Consider the following 21,425-nt stretch of genomic DNA (forward strand, 5'->3'; position numbering starts at 1 on the left):
CGTGATGGGCAAAAATCTACCTGTGTCGATCGCGTTATTCTAACCCGTTTATGGCCTTTATGCCGATACATGACCGGACGCGTTGTCGGCTTATTAAGCATAATCAGTGTAAGAACGTTCATGTAAATGAACATGGAGGGGGTCTGACATGGGGGTTGCCATGTTATTATAACATTACCTGCCAGACACTAGTCCTTTAATCTCGGGTGTCATTTAGAATAAAATCTGTCCAAAAAGAAAGTGCTTTTGCCTTTGTTTCAGTGGTTTGTAACAGCACGCCTAGCGTGCCTTACTAGCAGCTAGACACCTTACTGCCATTGGTCGATGTCATCGGTAGGTGTGACCTGGTGCTCCACCTACCATGAGGCAGACAGCTAATTTTGTTTACATTTTTCAGTCAGTCAAGATCTGTCAACGTGAACACACCAGGGTGTAGAGTTATTAGGGAGCTGTTGCAAATGTACCTACATCTGTCCAAATGTTTGCGATTTTTGTTTTTGTTTAATTAGTCTACACGAGGAATCAAATCTACTGAATCAGAATTAGATTTATTGCCAAGTATGCTTACACATACAAGGAATTTGTCTTGGTGACAGAAGCTTCCAGTGCACAAACAATACAGCAACTAGACACAGATAATAAAATAAATTAATTAATTGGATAACAATAAAAAGTGGATAGAAAATAAAGTATATAGAAACACACAATAAGACTATATATATATATATATATATATATATATATATGTATATATCAATACAATGTTTGGTGTTCCTCCCAATGTCCACAATCATCTCTACCGTTTTGAGCGTGTTCAGCTCCAGGTTGTTTTGACTACACCAGTGAGCCAGCCGTTCAACCTCCCTTCTGTATACAGACGTTTTGTCATCTTGGATGAGACCGATGACAGTAGTGTTGTGTACAAACTTCAGGAGCTTGACAGAGGGGTCCTTGCTGGTGCGGTAATTTGTATACAGGGAGAAGACTAGTGGGGAGGGCACACATCCCTGGGGGGCACCAGTGCTGATTGTACATGTGCTGGTAGTGAATTTCTCCTGTCTCACTAGCTGCTGCCTTTAAAACAGAAAGCTGGGGATCCACTGACAGATAGATTTGGGAACAGAGTTGGTGTAATTTAGTCTGGAGAATAGCTGGGATGATGGTGTTGAAAGCCGAACTGAAGTCCACAAAATGGATCCTTATGTCTGTACAGATGTTGCAGGAAATGATGAAATCCAATGTTGACATCATCCACAGACCTGTTCTCTCAATAAGAAAATTGAAGGGGATCTAGAAAGGGTCCAGTAATGTCCTTCAGATGGGCAAACATCAGTCTCTCAAATTATTTCATGACCACAGATGTCAGAGCAATGGGTCTCGCCATCTTGTTTACTTGATTACTCTTACTCCAAATTCACTTATTTGCCATCTTCAGCAAAAGACATTCACACATCTACCCAAAGTAAAATATTATTATTTTGTCTTTAATTGGCCCATTACCACTCTGTTATTCACCCATATTTGCAATAGTATCAGTCATCATATATTACAATAACAAAGTGTACCCGTACATATCCTGCCTGCGTATAGCATGTTAGCACATTAGCGTCATCAATTCAGAATGTAAACAAGACAAATAAAACAATTTCTACTGCTTATATTACTTTAAATAATCAAGGAGTTGCTAAAACAGCTTCTTATACTGACCTCATGTGAATTATACTCATAGAATGAGGCATAAAGCCATTGATAACACATTTAAATGTCATATTAGTTAAGGTATACATGTAAAATCCTCATATTTAAAAGTACTTCTAAACACCTCTCACAGTATAATGTTGCTCAGCTGTTTAGAACTTTTTTTTTTTTTTTTACCTCTGAACAAATAAGAACATCTCCTGAAGTACACTCACTGAACACTTTATTAGGAACACCTGTACACCTACATATTCATGCAATTATCTAATCAGCCAATTATGTGACAGCAGTGCAATGCATAAAATCATGCAGATATGAGTCAGTAGCTTCGGTTAATGTTCAACCATAAGAAAGGGGGGAAAAAATTTGATCTCAGTGATTTCGACCATGGTGTGATTGTTGGTGCAAGACGGGCTGATTTGTGTAGTTCTATAACTGCTGATCTCCTGAGATTTACATGCACAGTCTCTAGAGTTTACTAAGAATGGTGTCAAAAACAAAAAACATCCAGTGAGCAGCAGTTCTGCAAACGGAAACACCTTATTGATGAAAGAAGTCAATAGAGAATGGCCAGACTGGTTCAAGCAGACAGATGCTATTCTGTAGTGAGCAGAATAGCATCTCAGAATGCACGACACGTCAAACATTAAGGTGGATGTGCTGCAACAGCAGAAGACCACATTGGGCACATTATTATGACCATTTTATTAGTTTTCCTAATAAAGTGGTAAATGAGAGTATATCGGGGCCTTTATTCACACAAAGTCCAATTCGGCAAAATGACAAGTTTGCAAATATTTGATTATTTTGAGAACAAGTTTTTGCAGTAAAACTACTCCCACTGTGTTTAATCCTGAGTTTTCATTATTGTTTGAAAAACCTAACAGAGGAAACCTGAATAATTAGAAAAAATACTACCAAATACAGGCAGGAGCTTGGACAAAATGATGGCGTATACAAGCATTAAATATAGCCTTTAACTAGACATGAATATTCCCCTCCTATATCAAGTTTTTCTGTGCAAATAATAGCTTTTGAGAGACTGATCACTTAAGAACCACCCTTTTAAAGTGCAGAGCACAATACAATGAGAATATATTTTAGCAGCATCAGGGAGTACCAGCTGCCTTAAAAAAATAGACCTACTGAGAAATGGAAGAAGATGGAGAGCCATGACAGGGCCAAAGACAGGTTAAATAAACAAAAACAAGGCAAAAAAAGAGACCCAGTGCCCCTGAACTCCTTTTTTACGAAGGTTAAAAGTGTGCTCTGCCTTCCTTAAACAAAAATGGAGAATAAATCTTTTGACAGCTGGTATGCTTTATAAAACTCTGTTACCAGTCACTTCAATGCCCTGCCAAGTGAAAGACACACTCAGTAATCTTCGCAAGGCCAACCAAAACACAGAACACCTATGAAATATGAATAATGCTTTTGAAAGTGTGGCTCTTATCTGCCAGACAAGGGTTTATTAAATGTATGTTAACCATGCAGTGCTCAAGTTTCTAGTTTAAAACATGGTGTGACTACCCAACAGGGTCCAGTCTAGATTCGGTTACATTTCATTATTTGTATCACACAGTCTGTTGATCTTTACAGTCTCACTTCACTATAAATGACACCAAAACTAGGTCATGCTGGTGAAGAGACAACAGTGACTTGAGCTCAATCCCCTTGACGAGTTAACAAGTTAAATTAATTCCCTGGTACACAATGGTGTAAAATCAAGCAGAAGAGCATTAAATTAATTTACTATACCAGTAAGCTGATACATGGTGATTCCCTTGATATTCCCTCGCTAATCTGTTTGTGCTCAAAAACAACATCAGCCAACAATCAGGTTGCCATGGAGACAGGTTTCAGGTTTCAGATCCACTGAATGCAAGTATGTCAGTGGTGGTAAAATAATCCTGAATTCAACTAATATAATATTGAAGAAAGGTTGGGAAAAGAAAGTTGTCGTGGATGGTGTAGTGCTTCAGTGAAAATCTATTTATTAATATTTTGTCTGTAGGTATTTGACAACACATAGTTTACATGAACAGGTAATAATACATACAAGTCTAGCGCACCAATACAGGTCTTGTCGTGTAAAAGAAATAAGACTTTAAAGTCCAATTTCACAATAAATTATTATCCTTCTGAGATTTCCAGTGCGATATTGCCTGAGACTCTATCAGACAGCAACCTTTAATTTTCACAGCTTCAGAGAAAATGTGCTATCTGCACTCTTTACTACTGGCATTCTAAATGAAGAGTGTGGGTGGCAGACGTTGAACTTGTGTGAGACTGTGAGCTTCTCACCATTGCGCTGATTGTTTCTTCCCAATCAGGTCGCTCTCGGGGGTGGATACTTCTGGCAAGCTCTGGCACGATGTCGTCCTCTTCCGGGTGCCGTCCAGGCCTCAGACCCCTGGAGCGAGAGGGGAAAATAAAGAGTGAAAGGTCAGACTGATAGCCTGGCTGTGAACTTAAAAGGATACAGGCTGCCTTGTGCCTGCCATAGAGAATTAATACAGTGGAGCTGAATATAATATCAGACAGACAGTGTGGCAGTGAAAATGACACATCCTCAATGGTAAATTACAACATCCCATCCTTCACATAGGTGTTAATAGCAGCATCATTTCAATTAGGCAAGATGTCGAAACTAATCACAGTGACAAAGGGGAAAATTGATTATCCAGTATGCAGCAGATCAAATCGAGGATCTGAGAGATCCCTCCACAACAGCACATAGAAACATTTGCTAACATACTGTAAGTGAACGGGATCTTCATTTTAAGTGGTGATACATTATAAAAAAATATATTCATTCCACCCTGAATGAATGAGAGTCTAAATATCTTATATGTTACTTCTCAGGTGAATGCATCTTTTTTTAAAGATTTGTAGATATTTAAAAATATTTGTATTTTTAATATTTTATTAAACATTCTCAGATAACTATTTTTTCTACTGCAGTATAGCTGCTAAAGTAAATGTATACTGTTTTAAATGAGTTTTAGATATTTAAACGTTAAATGGTCTGCACTTATATAGCACTTTTTTAACTTTAGCGGTTTTCAAAACGCTTTACACTGTGACTCATTCACCCACACTCACACATCAATGACAGCAGAGATGTCATGCAAGGTGCTAGCCTGCCATTGGGAGCAACTTGGGGTTCAGTGTCTTGCCCAAGGACACTTTGGCATATGGAGTCACGTGGGGCAGGAATTGAACCGCCAACCCTGTGATTAGTGGCCAACCCACTCTACCACCTGAGTCACAGCCATCCCAATGATTATATTGGAAAACAAGGCAAAACAAAAACCAATCTAAAACGTATTTTGCTTTTTGTATAATGGGGCGAAGACGACCCTCTGCTCTCACTACATTCACTCTCACCTTTATGTTCACTTCAATCCATCTTTAACTTACAAAAAACTCAAACTTAATTATTAATAAATCTGTGTATTGCCAATTTTCTTCAAGATAAGAAATGCACAATGACATATATTATGATTAAATAAGTTGCAAGCCATCACGTTATAATCTAGCTGCAGTGAATTTTTTACTGAATTAAAATTAATAAAAAGTATTTTCTTCCTTTAATTCAGTGAATGTCATTTATTTTTAAAAGATGATTTTGTCCTCTATTGTTAGCAAGCAATAATCACCCAAATAGTCAAATAATCGTTCTAATAATCATTAGATAAGTAAATTATCAAAATAATCGTTAGTTCCAGTCCTACTTGAAAACCAGGTGTAAACAGGACATTAGTTTGTTAATGCCTCAATGTGGCACAGCAGGATTCATCCAGGTTAAATATCAGATGAAAACTACATGTATCTCTATCTTCCCCCTCTCACTGTCAGTTTAGAATCACATGACACGGATCCAGCACCACACTCTTACTCCTCATACTTCTGGGGGGAATTGGGGAGGTGGGTTATCCATACGTAGCTGACCTCAAACTGTCATTCTCTATGAAGTTCTGAAACAGCAGAGTTTGCAACAGTAATCATGGAGAATATCCAGAAAGCAACAGAGTGCTGCATTATGACACTGTTGCCAGGACTCTGCTGATTCAGGTGCTTTCCAACTGCAGTGCTTAATCAATGTCTTGATTAATCACATTATTTTGAACTACAACAAAGATCGGCCATAAATCTGTGTGTATTTTGGGTGGGGGAATCATTCATGGAACAAGTGTGTTCAATAAGGCATGGTGCGATGGACCATGAGATCTTATTATGTTTGTGTGGAGAGGAGCAGTGTTTTCTTGGTGATGTTAGAAAATATATGCATCAATGAGATCTTCCTCTTATATACTTCCATTGTACGGCAAGCTAAAACAAAAAATAACTTTGACTATGGTGTGCAAGCAGTGGTGCAGAGCATTGTGTTCTTTTGGGGATGTGCAAAACAAGTCTCAAGACATGTTTTTAAAAGATGAACTATTTTGAACTTGACACAATTTGTCAAACACTTGCATCGCAGGATGCTTAAAAAACAGCACGTGATGGCAAAAAATGTCCATCTGAATGTGTATGGCTGAAGGGGTTGTGCTTTAAAGGGGATACATATAAAGTCTAGTTTTCTGAGAGAATTTCCCCATGCTAACTGTGTTTTATTCAACTTTCACACAAACCACGAGTAAGTTGGCAGAGTATCAGATCATAAATACTTACTACTCATAAACATATAAACAACTTAACTATAGAGCATGATTTGTAAGGTGGCTTGTAAACATTTTAAAGTTTGCATTACATAACCAACTACATTTACTAGCTTGTTCAAATGCAATAAAACTGCACAGTGTACAAGTCCAGAAGAGCATGCAAGTCAACACATAAACCGAAAGTGTCATAGAAGCACCAAAAAATTAAGTGTTTGCTTTTATGACATATCGGTTAGGTTTAGGGTAAGGAGGTAGGTTTTGTAGATTTAAAACTCGGTAGAGCATAAACCTTCAAAACCTCATCTGTATTTCATCTTACATTTCCTTATGATGACACTTTCATTTAGGTTTAAGGTTTAGGGCAGGTTTTTTTTCAATGGAGCATTAAAATAAGCTATTTGATAGAAAATGTTATTCTTTTTTTGCACCACACAGTGGACATTTCACCTTGGATCAGCCTTGATACATAAGGAACAACATTATATAATGTTTCCAAAGTGTTATTATCATGAGATCAGGCTGGATCTATTCAATAAAGGCATAGAAAATCCCAACGAGTTCTTTCAATATGATAACTGTCACGAACCCCGCTCCTCTGCCCCATCTCCGCTTCCTCGAGCACGCAAACATGCACTCCGCGAGCGTGCTCGCTTCCCGCTCCCTCGCTCCGCCCCCTTGAACTCGTACGCTCTTTTTCCTCCCTCGGGCTTCCATGCCCGGTTTTGCTATTACGAGCTCTCGCTCGTAAACTATCTCCCCCCTCTGACTCACATGTCCGCTTCAGCCAGAACATTATGACCACCTGCACTCACGCGCTTCCAATCCCCACACATTAGTGACACCTGCACTCGTCTCATCACTGATATTCGTTACACCCGCACCGCTTGTTAGTTCCCCTATTTAACTCACTATCCTTTCGTTTGTTTGGTGTTGGTTATTGTATTTAGTTCCCCGTATCTTTGCCCCGCTAGTCTCGCCTAGTTTTGCCCCCCCGCTAGTCTCGTCTAGTTCTGACCTCCCTACTATTCTTCCTCTTAGCTTGCCAGCTCCCCTAGTTCCCCTGTCTTTGCTCCCACTTGTGATACATCCTGTTTACCCCGGCTTTGACCCTCGCTCCCCTCGACTACTCTCCCGGATTTGCCCCTTTACTCTCCTTGATTCCCCGGCTTTCGACTCTACGTTTTCCCTGACCATTCTTCACTGGATTTGCCCTGTTTTTGTACTTTTGCCTGCACTGCTTTTACTAACAATAAAAGCAGTTCTCACCGACATTGTGACTGTCTCAACTTGTGTGTTTGTGTGCGGGTTACAGAATAACCAACCTAACCAAAGGCAGTCACAATGCACCCCACGGATTCGCGCAGCTCACTAGAGCGGATTTTCGTGGCGTGTTCCGAGCGCGGATTTGCGGCTGGGAGAGATTACCACGCACTCACGGCCCAGGGACAGCAGGTAAGCACTTTGTTTGACTTTTGTCACCCTGTTCTGCCTGTGTCTGTCCCTGAGCCCGTTTATACTCCCAGCGCATTTCTGAGCGCCGTGAGCCTTCAACCCCTGAGAGGTTTGACGGCTCTTTTGACGCTTAACCTAGGGTTTTTTATGCGAGGCAGCGGTTGTGTAACTCATAACCCCGCCCTCGACATCATGGACCCAGCGGCCCAACTCATGGTTTTGCGTCAGGGGAGCCAAACCTTGGAGGCTTATGTTACTGATTTTTGTGCCCTGGCCAACCAGGTGAATTTTGATGAGGTGGTTCTGAAAGACATTTTTCAAGATGGACTGAATGAGCCAGCCTCATCATACATGCCTGGTGGTCACTGCTCTCTCAACCTGACTCAGTTTATTGACCTCGCCCTGCTGTGCGTTGATTCCTCGTTTACTGTGGGGGAGGCAGATACTGAACCAGCGCTCTACACCACGGCCCCCATCTCGAGGCCTACCACGGCCCCCGTCTCGAGGCCTACCACGGCCCCCATCTCGAGGCCTACTACGGCCCCCGTCTCGAAGCCTTACACGGCCCCCGTCTCGAAGCCTTACACGGCCCCCGTCTCGAAGCCTTACACGGCCCCCGTCTTGAAGCCTTACACGGCCCCCGTCTTGAAGCCTTACACGGCCCCCGTCACGAAGCCTTACACGGCCCCCGTCCTGAAGCCTTGCACGGCCCCCGTCTTGAAGCCTTACACGGCCCTAGTCCCGAAGCCTTACACGGCCCCAGTCCCGAAGCCTGACACGGCCCCAATCCCGAGGCCTGTCACGGCCCCAGCCTCGAAGCCTGGCACGGCCAGTGAGTCAACGCCCATGCCTGTCACGGCCCCAGCCTCGAAGCCTGGCACGGCCAGCGAGTCAATGCCCATACCTGCCACGGCCAACGAGCCAGCGCCCATGCCCGCCACGGCCAACGAGCCAGCGCCCATGCCCGCCACGGCCAACGAGCCAGCGCCCATGCCCGCCACGGCCAACGAGCCAGCGCCCAGGTCTGCCATGGCCAACGAGCCAGCGCCCCTGCCTGCCACGGCCGGCGAGCCAGCGCCCATGTCTGCCACGGTCAGCGAGCCAACGCCTGTAGCCTCGACCGCCCCAGAGCCAGCGCCTGTAGCCTCGACTGTCCCCATGGCCACGTCCTCTGTTGGCCGAAGACGTAAGAGAAGGAAGAGGGCCCCTTCTCCCCAGTCTCGTCTTGTGCTCAAGACCGCAGAGGTTCCCTCAGAGTCTTCCACGGCTCTGCCAGGTTCTGCTCCTCCCCCAGAGTCTTCCACGGCTCTGCCGGGTTCTGCTCTGCCCCCAGAGTCTTCCACGGCTCTGCCAGGTTCTGCTCCGCCCCCAGAGTCTTCCACGGCTCTGCCGGGTTCTGCTCCGCCCCCAGAGTCTTCCACGGCTCTACCGGGTTCTGCTCCGCCCCCAGAGTCTTCCACGGCTCTGCCAGCCTCTGCTCGCCCCTCAGAGCCCTCGCGGCCTCCGCCTCACGAGCCTCCCAAGGCTCCTCCTCCTAAGCCTCCCAGGGCTCTTCCTCTCAAGCCTCCCAGGGCTCTTCCTCTCGAGCCTCCTAAGGCTCCTCCTCTCGAGCCTCCCAGAGCTCTACCCCTCGAGCCTCCCAGAGCTCCGCCTCTCAAGCCTCTCAGGGCTTCTCCTACCGAGTCTTTCAAGGCTCCTCCTCCCAAGCCTCCCAGGGCTCCTCCTCTCGAGCCTCCCAGGGCTCCGCCTCACGAGCCTCCCAAGGCTCCTCCTCCCAAGCCTCCCAGGGCTCCGTCCCTCGAGTCTTTCATGGCTCCACCCCTCAAGCCTCTCACGGCTTCGCCTCTCGAGTCTCTCAGGGCTCCTCCTCCCCTCGAGCCCCTCAGGGCTCCGTCCCTCGAGTCTTCCATGGCTCCACCCCTCAAGCCTCTCACAGCTTCGCCTTTCGAGTCTCTCAGGGCTCCATCCCTCGAGTCTTTCATGGCTCCACCCCTCAAGCCTCTCACGGCTTCGCCTCTCGAGTCTCTCAGGGCTCCATCCCTCGAGTCTTTCATGGCTCCACCCCTCAAGACTCTCACGGCTTCGCCTCTCGAGCCTCTCAGGGCTCCTCCGCCTCTCAGGGCTCCGCCCCTCGAGTCTCTCATGGCTCCACCCCTCAAGCCTCTCACAGCTTTGCCTCTCGAGTCTCTCAGGTCTCCTCCCCCTCTCAAGCCTCTCAGGGCTCCCCCTCTCGAGTCTTTCAGGGCTCCTCCTCCTCTCAAGCCTCTCAGGGCTTCATCTCTCGAGTCTTTCATGGCTCGCCCCCTCAAGCCTCTCGAGCCTTCCAGGGCTCGGCCACTAGAGGCTCCTATGGCTCTGCCTCCCGAGCCTCCTACGGCTCCCCCTCCAGAGCCTCCTACGGCTCCACCTCCCGAGCCTCTCATGGCTCTGCTCCCAAAGACACCAGAGCTTCCTAGGGCTCTGCCTCTCGAGCCTTCCACGGCTCCACCACCCGAGCCTCCTCTGGCTCTGCTCCCTAAGACTCCAGAGCCTTCTAGAGATTCGCCTCCCGAGTCTCCTGCGGCTCCGCCTCCCAAACCTCCTACGGCGCCACCTCCCCCGGCTCTGCCTCCAGAGCCTACCAGGGCTTCACTCCTGGAGCCTTCTACGGCGCCACCTCCCACGGCGTCACCTCCCTCAGCTCTGCCTTCAGAGCCTTCCAGGGCTTCACCTCTGGAGCCTCCTACGGCGCCACCTCCATGGGCTCCACTTCCTGAGCCTTCCAGGCCTTCGCCCCTAAAGCCTCCTTCGGCTCCACCTCCAGAGCCTTCCAGGCCTTCGCCTCTAAAGCCTCTGTCGGCTCCACCTCCGGAGCCTTCCAGGACCCCACCTCCAGAGCCACCTATGGTGCCGCCTCTGACGGCTCCGCCTTTCACGGCTCTTCCCTGGCCCCCTGACCCTGTCCGGTGGCCCCCTGACACTCTCCCTGTCCTGTGGCCTCTTCCCTGGCCTCCTGACCCTGTTCCTGTCCGGTGGTCACCTTCCAGACCCCCGGACCCAGTCCCTGTCCTCCAGTCGCCTTCCAGACCCCCTGACCCAGTCTCTGCCCCATGGCTGCCCCCTAGATCTCCCGACCACCCGCCTGTCCACTATGTTCCCCCTGACCTTACCTTGAACTGCCCATGGACTGTTTAATTTCCCTTTGTGCCTTCTGCCCCGCGAGCTCAAACGCTCGTTCCGCCCCCCGCGAGCTCACACGCTCATTCCGCCCCCCGCGAGCTCACACGCTCGTTCCGCCCCCCGCGAGCTCACACGCCGTCAGGAGCCGTCCGTTATAGAGGGGGGAGTACTGTCACGAACCCCGCTCCTCTGCCCCATCTCCGCTTCCTCGAGCACGCACACATGCACTCCGCGAGCGTGCTCGCTTCCCGCTCCTTCGCTCCGCCCCCTTGAGCTTGTACGCTCTTTTTCCTCCCTCAGGCTTCCACGCCCGGTTTTGCTATTACGAGCTCTCGCTCGTAAACTATCTCCCCCCTCTGACTCACATGTCCGCTTCAGCCAGAACATTATGACCACCTGCACTCACGCGCTTCCAATCCCCACACATTAGTGACACCTGCACTCGTCTCATCACTGATATTCGTTACACCCGCACCGCTCGTTAGTTCCCCTATTTAACTCACTATCCTTTCGTTTGTTTGGTGTTGGTTATTGTATTTAGTTCCCCGTATCTTTGCCCCGGAGGCTCGCCTAGTTTTGCCCCCCCGCTAGTCTCGTCTAGTTCTGACCTCCCTACTATTCTTCCTCTTAGCTTGCCAGCTCCCCTAGTTCCCCTGTCTTTGCTCCCACTTGTGATACATCCTGTTTACCCCGGCTTTGACCCTCGCTCCCCTCGACTTCTCTCCCGGATTTGCCCCCTTTACTCTCCTTGATTCCCCGGCTTTCGACTCTTTTTGACCATTCTTCACTGGATTTGCCCTGTTTTTGTACTTTTGCCTGCACTGCTTTTACTAACAATAAAAGCAGTTCTCACCGACATTGTGACTGTCTCATCTTGTGTGTTTGTGTGAAGGTTACAATAACATTCTGGCCTACTGGATCTTGATAAATAATTCAACTGGAGTATGGATGGTTGTTCTACATCCAGTGCAGGACAACAGAAATAATTGGAATGTTTAATTGGTCAACATTTAGTGGTCGCTGTGTTATGTCACGATACCCTCCTCACATCCCAAAGGAGGTCATTAAGTCCTGCAGGATAGTGCAGGTCATGCTTGGTCTTCATAAATCATGAAAGTGGCTCTATATTCTGAGTCAGCATTTTATTAAAACTCAGATTAGAGGGGAGAAAGAGAGAAGGCAAAAGAATGGGGAAAATTAATATCAAAGATATTTGATATCAAATATCAAAAATACTGTATAGCATTTTCATTAGGTAACTTGTTCTATACTTGAGAGAAGGCACTGCATTGAAATATGTAATTTAAATCACACACAACCATGTAGAATCACCGGCATATTTGAGTTTGAATCAAAACAACAGCTACAAATGCCTCTGAGACTCTGTTCAGAGAGCTGGTCTAAATTATTGTTCATAGGAGACACTGGGCCTTTAGAGCATGCTGTGCCTGAAGAGCATTTTCTATCTGCCAACTTCAGTAGCATAGTGTCAGTGAAGTAATGTGATTCTGTGAATCAGAACAGCACACAGAGAGCAACACTTTTCTATTAAAATTGCTCAAGATGAAACGGTTTCAAGATGAGAGACTGCTGGCACTGAAATCACAGGCCATATGCTTTTGCGACTCTTCAATCATAAAGAGGGATTTTTGGAGAACAGAATGATGGAAGACTGGTGTATCAAAACCAGATGAATCACACATTTTTACATGATTTTCAATCAATTGCTGAGTGCTACCAGCACAGGCTAAGGGATGTTGTAATACAGGACCTGTCAAAATTACAGATCGAGTTTTATTTCAAGCAAAGACAAGTCTTGGAGGAATGCTTTGTCACTGAGGATGTGCAGTTGATATCAGAGATTTACATACACCTTAGCTAAATCAATTTTTTAAAACATCAGTTTTTCACAATTCCTGGCATTTCATCTTAGAAAACAGTCTGGCAGTAGGGTCCTCTCAGGCTACTTGTAATCCCTGTCCCCTGAAAAAGCGGAACGAGATGCTGCGCTGATTTAGCACTTTGGGAACATCTTTAGGATTGACCAGATGTGAATATGTGTGCAACACATCAATGAAATGTACTAAAATGTATAGCTTCTGCTGGTGAAATCATCAGGATGTACCTGTAGAAGGGCTATAAATAGATGCGTCACAGGTGTATCGTCAAGTATTTTGTCTGAAGAGCAGTCCTGGGGCATCCCAGTGCAGAAATGAAGCGCAGCATCTCTTTCCGCTTTTTCAGGGAACAGGGGTTACAGCTAAGTAACCAGAGACATTCCCTATCAAAAGATAAACTTTGATGCTGCGCTGATTTAGCGCTTTGGGAATGAGAATACCCATGCCACCGCACTGTGGATGTCCGGACTATTTACGGTTGTGTAATTGTGCTCACAAGAGCGGGAGGGGTCTCAGACATGAGCTTGTGATGTTGACTCAAGGACGTAAGGGCCCGGAGTGGCATGAACATCCAAAAATCTTATGAATATGTGCGGAGAGGACCAGCATGCCGCACCACAAATATAATGTAGAGGGAACCTCTAGCCAAGGCTTTAGAGGAGGCGACCCCTCTGGTACAGTGAGCCCTGATCCCTACTGGCGAAGCTTGACTGTGCGCCTCATAGGCCAGGGCAATAGCATCCCTCACCCAATGTGACATTGTCAGCCCCATGGCAAACGAATAATTGCCCTGACTTACGCCACTGGCTAGTGCGGTGGACATAAGTCTGAAGGGCACGGACTGGATACAGTTTGTGAAGTCTTTGTGGGGCGAGTGGGTCTCTTAAGAGATGATGCCAAGCCAGGCGAGAGATAACCCGCAAGTGTCTCTTCTACCAGCGCATTCGTGGAATACCCCCCGTGTCTCAGCACCCACGACAGTCGAATATGTCAACATCGAGGGCACAAAGACACGGGAAGTATAAGGATTCCTTCATGAACGAGAAAGCTTGTTATGGAGGTCATCAAAGAAAGGAAGGGACTGATATAGCGTTCCCTTCCTTTGGCCACCAGACAGGGGGTCTCTTGTTCACGTGGCCAGTCTAAATGTAGCCTGGTCACAGCCCGAGTAACCACCTTGAGTAATTCCACAGCTGCTTTATTATTGTGCATGGAATGTTCAGAGGTGGGTAACTCAAAGTCCGAAGACTCAAGAGATTCAGTGTCCCCCTCGTGAACCGAAGAGGCTCTGAAGCGCGCTCACGAGAAGGACCAGCTGGATCTGGGGAGAGAGCAAGCAATAGGGACAGACCTGTCTCTCGCATTTAAGCCAGATCCATGCGAGAGACCCATGATGAAAGAGTGGGTGCTGGCTCTTGGAAGTAAGTGAGACAAGTGCGAAGCATTTTGACTGAAAACAGATCACAATTCTCGCACCCGCCCCAACGCAAGAGCAGCATGCTCTTCCACCAAACACACAAAACAAAACTGGTGTGTGTCCGTTTCAGCCATAGAGCATAAACATGGGAACACACACTGCTTTCTTTACTTCACATTCATTCTTGGAAAGGAGAAAAGGTTTTCTGCGCACTGTTTTGAGTTAGAATTTGTTAGGCAGAGGAAAAGAAAGTTCTGACAGCTTGAGAAGCACAACGCACACAGAGTGGTCTGAAGACAAAAGACCTGACGATGCACCTGTGACGCATCTATTTATAGCCCTGCTACAGGTGCATCCAGAAGATGTCATCAGCAGAGGATATAAATTCAAGTCAATTTAATTGATGTATTGCACACATATTCACAGCTGGTCACTCCTATAGACGTTCCCAAAGCGCTAAATCAGCACAGCATCAAAGTGTAGCTTTTGATAGGGAACACTACTTTATTTTAAGAGTGTGGAATGTCAGAATAATAGAAGAGAGAATAATTTATTTCAGATTTATTTCTTTCATCACATTCCTAGTGGGTCAGATGTTTACATTCACTTTGTTAGTATATAGTAGCATTGCCTTTAAATTGTTTATTTTGGGTAAACGTTTTGAGTAGCCTTCCACAAGCTTCTCACAATAAGTTGCTGGTATTTTGTCCCATTCCTCCAGACAGAACTGGTGTAACTGTGAGTCAGGTTTGTAGGCCTCCTACAACTTTGGAGGTCATTGACCATTTGGAAGACCCATTTGTGTCTGAGCTTATATCCACATAATTTTTCTTCCTCATAAAGCCATCTATTTTGTGAAGAGCACCAGTCCCTCCTGCAGTAAAGCACCCCCACAACATGATGCTGCCACTCTCATGCTTCATGGTTGGGATGGTGTTCTTCGGCTTGCAAGCCTCACCCTTTTTTCTCCAAACATAACGATGGTCATTATGGCCAAACAGTTCAAGATTTGTTTCATCAGACCAGAGGACATTTCTCCAAAAAGTACGATCTTTGTCCCCATGTGCACTTGCAAACTGTAGTCTGTTTTTTTTTATTGCGTTTTTTATTCAGGTTATGCTGATTTAGGACTTGTTTTACTGTGGCTATAGATATTGTTTACCTGTTTCCTCCAGGATCTTCACAAGACACTTTGCTTCGTTTTAGGATTGATTTGCACTTTTCAAACCAAACTACATTCACTAGGAGACAGAATGTGTCTCTTTCCTGAGCGGTATGATGGCTTTATGGTTCCATGGTGTTTATACTTGCATACTATTATTTGTACAGATGAACGTGATACCTTCAGGTATTTGGTAATTGCTCCCAAGGATGAACCAGACTTGTGGAGGTCTTGGCTGAATACTTTTGATTTCCCCATGATGTCAAGCAGCCGTCATACCTATCAGAAACTATTTGGCTAACTGCCATAGGCTTGACATAATTTTCTGGAATTTTCCAAGCTGCTTAAAGGCACAGTTAACTTAGTGTACGTAAACTTCTGACCCACTGGAAGTCATTAAAAGTGAAACAATCTGTCTGTAAACAATTGTTGGAAAAATGACTCATATCATGCACAAAGTAGATGTCCTAAACGACTTGCCAAAACTATAGTTTGCTAATATGAAATTTTATGACTTCAATCTAAGTGTATGTAAAATTCTGACTTCAACTGTACAAATTGTCAAGTGACTGCTGATACAAATTAACTCGGTTTGCATGAAATATCTCTGAAAGTCTTTGATGTATACTCAGTTTCACCCAAGGATTTATACTGGACCAATATTCTTTTCATGAATACAATGAGTAAATCTATGTTGCTAGAGTAACTGAGCAGTCAATAAATAGTTTTCAATAATATCAATATCAATCAAATATTTTCTACACTGCCACAGCAAACTGAATTATATTTCAACAGAGCTGTGAGTTAGCAGTCTGAACTGAATGTGAATGCGATTAAATAAAAAAAGACTTGGAGGGCAATAAATAGACAAGTCTTTGCAGACTACTCAAAAACAAAGCAAAACTAGTCTAGTCCAATTTACAGTCATATTACTTGACTGAATTAACATCTGACTCACTGGCTGTATGTTTATATCACAAAGTGTAATTACAAAACAACATATTACATTAATTATGTACCAAAAGTATGTAGTTGGGACAAATTCATTATTGATATCGACAAACACAGATATCATAAGAACTATCAATAAACAGCTAATTCTTTTATTAAAAGTTAAAAAAAAATTTTTTACATAAATTAAGGTTCACTACATGACAAACCGATCACTACACATGTAAAATTATTTATTTCAAAGATCCCACTTAACCTGCAAATCACATCAGCAGTAAGGTTTTGAGCTAGTTGAAATTGAGCCATGCATGGAAACAGCAACCTAATGATTAAAAATCACTAACACAAAGGTTGTGGTTTTTAATCCAAGCAGTAACTCAAAATTCACTGAGATCACAAACCTGTTTTATCACTTTAGGGCCCTTGAACCTCAAGTTGCTCCAGGCAAACTGGCCCTGCAATCAATCCACAGCAAGAAGCTTCAGATAATAACCATCTCTGTAATGGCACGTAAATGGTCACACAACTAACAGATCTACTTCAGAGATAGCATGCTGAAACAGAGATGGCCAATATTAAGTTAAGAATTACAGTATACTCACTGCAAGCAGTTGTGCACTTCAAAAAGCAAATTCTTTGGACTACTTGCCTTACTGGCTGGGGGCTACTCAAAGTCAAAGTATACTCCAGAGGACTCTTTTTTAAGATATTCATGCAGTGAAGTGGCAGGACAGCAAATTGAAGTATTGCAGAGGTCCAAGTCAGAGTACCGGGGACTGTGAAGCAAATGCAAAAGCCTCTAAACAGCTAAAACGTTCCACCAGAAACAATAAATCATTGGTGTCTATGGAAACTATGGCCAAATTCTGAATGCTTTTCACAACAGCTGAGAGAACATGTCACATCCCCTTGTCCTTACGAAGCCTTTCTTCAATATAGACCATTTCAAGGACTGTTTGTTGGTGACATCATTGCTCCATGAACATTTCCTGCTTGTCAAAACAGAGATTTTTTAGCAGACATGGGCCACTTCTTTTAAAATTAATGGGAGAAATTGGAATGCCCAACGGCAGCCAATGGTCAACCCACCTTACAGGTAAAATAGACAATCACCTTTTAGACACAAAAATTAAATTAACTGGAGAACATGCATGCACATTAGCTATAAAAGATGGTATAATTGTGTTTAGAGCATAATCGGAGTTAAAGAAACAATTTATTATACCAGTTGTGATGGAACAACATGCCCTCACGTGGATCATCGTCAACCAGGCTCACGTGATCCCAATGAAGAGCCTCATCACTGTTGCCTTTAAAAACCGAGCACACCTCTCCTCAGGAGACCGATCTCTACCTGCTGACATCTTTACAGGTCTAGGAATGGAGGGGGGAGGGTCTGGTGCGAGTTAGATACGTCGCTTGACCCGCACCCCGGAACTCTGGCGTGAGTTGTAGCATGCATCGCAGCCAACGGCCCGGATGCCAAACCACTCAAGTGAAGCCGCAGTGTTGTCAGATTCTACTGCTTATTTGAAATATGTTCTTTTATCGTAAACTTGACCAACCATTTTGGAGATTTCGGTCATTCCCTATTCTAGTAGATAAGAGCTGCACTTTCATGCCATTTGTTTACATAGAAAATAGCTGCCAAAACTGCCTATGAACATTCCAAAAACAGCCGCAGAGTGGACTGACATACCTTGAAAAAGAGACTTTGAAAGGATGGACCCTGAAATATGTCTGGACCATTCTAATTACTTTACATTCTTGAAATGGTCTATAACGCTGTGAAAATATGTAATCTATGCTTAGCTTGCCAAACCTAGAGATCCCAGATTTGGACCCAGTTCAAGACAGGCTAAGGGTAAAAAATTGCTGGACAATAATCCTCAAACTCAGGACACTTAAACAAAGGTGATAGGAGACAGATTTAGGCTTAAATTTCATAGAGGAAAACAGCATTAGCTAAGCATGCAGATGCTCTCAAGCGCTACCGGTCATGTGACTCGAGCTCAGAGCTCAGCCACGAGAGTGGGTGGCTGGGTGGGAGTGTACTAGCATTTTAACACTGTATGCTTTTATTGGCTGCCAGGGCTTTACTACACTGCATCATGGATTTTCATACAGGCTGTGCACACAGCACCAAGTTATTTGACACTGAAAACTTGAGTTTTGATGATGGCAGGGAAATATGAGCAGAATGATGTTATTTTGAGTTGACTGATGACCTCAAGTTGGGTGAAATTCCAGAATATGAATTCTTGACAGCATCTTGGTGATCTGTCTGTCTCTTCTGCATATAACTGGCCTGTGATAGTGTGATTTGGAGATTTGACTGGATCTAAGAACCTTTAGCATACACCATTTCAGCTACATCTGCTTAAACCTCCTAGCGCTCACTATTCTGACATTTATTTTTGAGCTCCTGGAGAGGAATAGAATGTATGTGCGCAAGCCTTCATTATGCACACACACAGCACAGAGAAATAACCTCTACAGTTATGAATGAAAAAGCAGGGCAGCAGAGGGCATGCTGAGGTAGAGACATGCACATACACAGGGGCAAGAATGCGGACACACGCATATATAAACAAACAGGCAGCTTAAACGCAGCAGCAACATAATATTGGAATAGCAGCGCAAGTAAGAAGACCCTGGGGAGGTCTGATGAGGTGAGGTAGGAAACATGGTGAGTCTTACCTGTCAGGGATGTCATGACGTCCAGTGGCTCCGAGCAGTCCGAGAGCTGCACTTCCCACCACTGCAGCATCCCCACTGCCTGCCTCCATTATACTGACTCACTGCAGAAGCAACCTGCCAGAGAGAGAGAGAGAGAGAGAAAGCGAGAGAAAGAGAGAGAGAGAGAATATAAAACAGATGTAGAGTCAGAAAAGAGAGAGCCAGTAGAAGATGGACAATGGAAAAAATATACTAAAAATAGCAGAGGAGATACAATGACACAGCATGATTTTTGTGTCCATCTGAGGCGGCAAGAAGCAGCACAGTCCAACAAATCCCTAATAAAAAAAATATTTACACTCTTAGGGCCAAAACACCCTACGCAAGAAAGTGAAAGCAGACAAATCTTCTCGATTTCACAGATTGTTGCATTCTAAAATGTGTCTGACAATTGCATAACTGAATGCAACTACACTTTGACTTCTCAATGTTACCGCAAGGGCCACTATAGCGAGGTTAGCTTGAACTGTCTGCTTCTATGATGAGTTTCCTCTTTCAACTAAACTGTCAAGGTGGAGCAACAGTATGAAGAAAATATTGCTGAGCAAGTAAGATACAGTCAATATATTTATTGCAACTTACCTGAATAATAACACATCCAGTTTAATGAAACACATCCAGTATAATGGCACAGACATTTGAAGGTAACTCTATCGCCCCCTTGAGTACTGAGGTTTGTTCCCATCATGGTAACGCAAGATCGCCCGATAAGCATGTTCAACCGGACCACACATGGAAATGTGGTGCCCTAGCGCTCACATCTATTTTGTACTATTGCCAAAGAGTGTACTTTAGTGTGTACTATTGCCAAAATGTTTTTCATTGTTTTGGATGATAATCCGCTTTGCCGATTAACAATTGTTTTATTTTTTTTCTTTAAAAAAATTTTTTTCAATAGGAAACCTGGACGATTTTTTGCTGTATTTATTAACACAAATTTTGGGTTTGGTTCAATTTTGTTAAGCTTTTACACAAAAATTCTAAGCATTGACAAATACAATGGTTTGGCAGTGACCTCTGTGTGGGCAGTGCTTTGTACATACTAAATTGAATATTCATAATAGATGAGGGAATTCTTTTAGCAGTGAGTTTCTTTATAACCTCACTCTCCTAAAGTTTAAAGGGCAAAAAAAAGTTTGTATGGTTAGTAGTTTTTGCGGGTTTCACACTCGCTTCACATCTGCCCACAACTTCCACGCCAGATTTTCGCAGTGCAAAGGTAAATGTGACCAATCTTTAAAAGGAATATTCCGGGTTCAATACAAGTTAAGCTCAGTCGACAGCATTTGTGACTAAATGTTGATTAACATTATCAATAAATTATTTCAACTTGTCCCTCCTTTTCATTGAAAAAAGTAAAAATTGAGGTTACAGAGAGGCACTTACAATAGAAATGAACAGAGCCAATTTATGGAGTGTTTAAAGGCATGAAGTGAAGCTAATAATTTTATAAAAATGCTTCTGTTAAAACATGTATTATTTGAACTGTAAATTTGTTTGTTCAATCGTTGTTTTTACAGTCGTTTTAAGATTTTAAGTTTTACGTCGTCATGGCAATATAGTTAGATAAAATTAGATACAACTTTGTGCAGAAAAGGTAAGTGAGCAATTTTATCACACTAAAATCACTATACGGTTTTCATCTTGTGGTTATACCTTTGAAAGAGTGAGTATTGGACCTATTCACTTCCATTGTACACTCTTAGAAAAAAAGGTTATTTTGGGTTTTATATAGAACCCTAGGGTTCTTTACTCATCTCCAAAGTACTCCTGCCAAAAGGTTCTATTTACAAAGATTTACAGAAAAAATGCACTCGAAAACTGCATTACATTACTTTTGCATTTCATAATGCAGAAAAATAAAACTTTTACATTGTACTTCTACAGCTTTGGGTTTGATTAGAAAAGAATGAATAACAGTTGATCAGATCCAATGTCCTGTCTCTTTTATACAACATTTTGATCTTTGCATTAATATACAGTCTATGGTATAGTTTTTTATGACTCATAATCCAACAAAAGATGCCAAAAATTATTTTTATTGCAAACAACAAACAACTTGACCGTGAAGCGCTGTTCAACTTGTGCAAGTGATCAAAACACACAAGCATTCTTTTTCAAATTGTAAACGGTGACGGAAGGTCAGTTGAGCTGAAAGATTGCGGGCGACGTAACCCTGGAAAGTAAGATAAATTAATAAATGTGCTAATTTTATGTTATTTGTATTTATTTTGACCTAACTCCATGTTATTTATGACTTACACATTTATTTAAGCAAGCAC

At 43.9% G+C, this 21,425-nt stretch overlaps 1 protein-coding gene across 1 annotated transcript in view; it reads right to left on the reverse strand.

Moving 5' to 3' along the window:
- arhgap32b (Rho GTPase activating protein 32b) overlaps window positions 1–19,173 on the reverse strand; it is a 76,127-nt gene extending 56,954 nt beyond the window's left edge. The window contains exons 1-2 of the mRNA XM_052103777.1: window positions 19,105–19,173; window positions 4,003–4,111 (exon numbers count right to left, since the gene is read on the reverse strand). Of these exons, the coding sequence (XP_051959737.1) occupies window positions 4,003–4,005 (3 nt within the window). The 5' untranslated portion in view covers window positions 4,006–4,111; window positions 19,105–19,173. The remainder of the gene's footprint in view (window positions 1–4,002; window positions 4,112–19,104) is intronic.
- Window positions 19,174–21,425: the final 2,252 nt, after the last annotated feature.

Source organism: Xyrauchen texanus, chromosome 34 (genome assembly GCF_025860055.1).
Source record: "Xyrauchen texanus isolate HMW12.3.18 chromosome 34, RBS_HiC_50CHRs, whole genome shotgun sequence".
NCBI classification, from domain to species: domain Eukaryota; kingdom Metazoa; phylum Chordata; class Actinopteri; order Cypriniformes; family Catostomidae; genus Xyrauchen; species Xyrauchen texanus.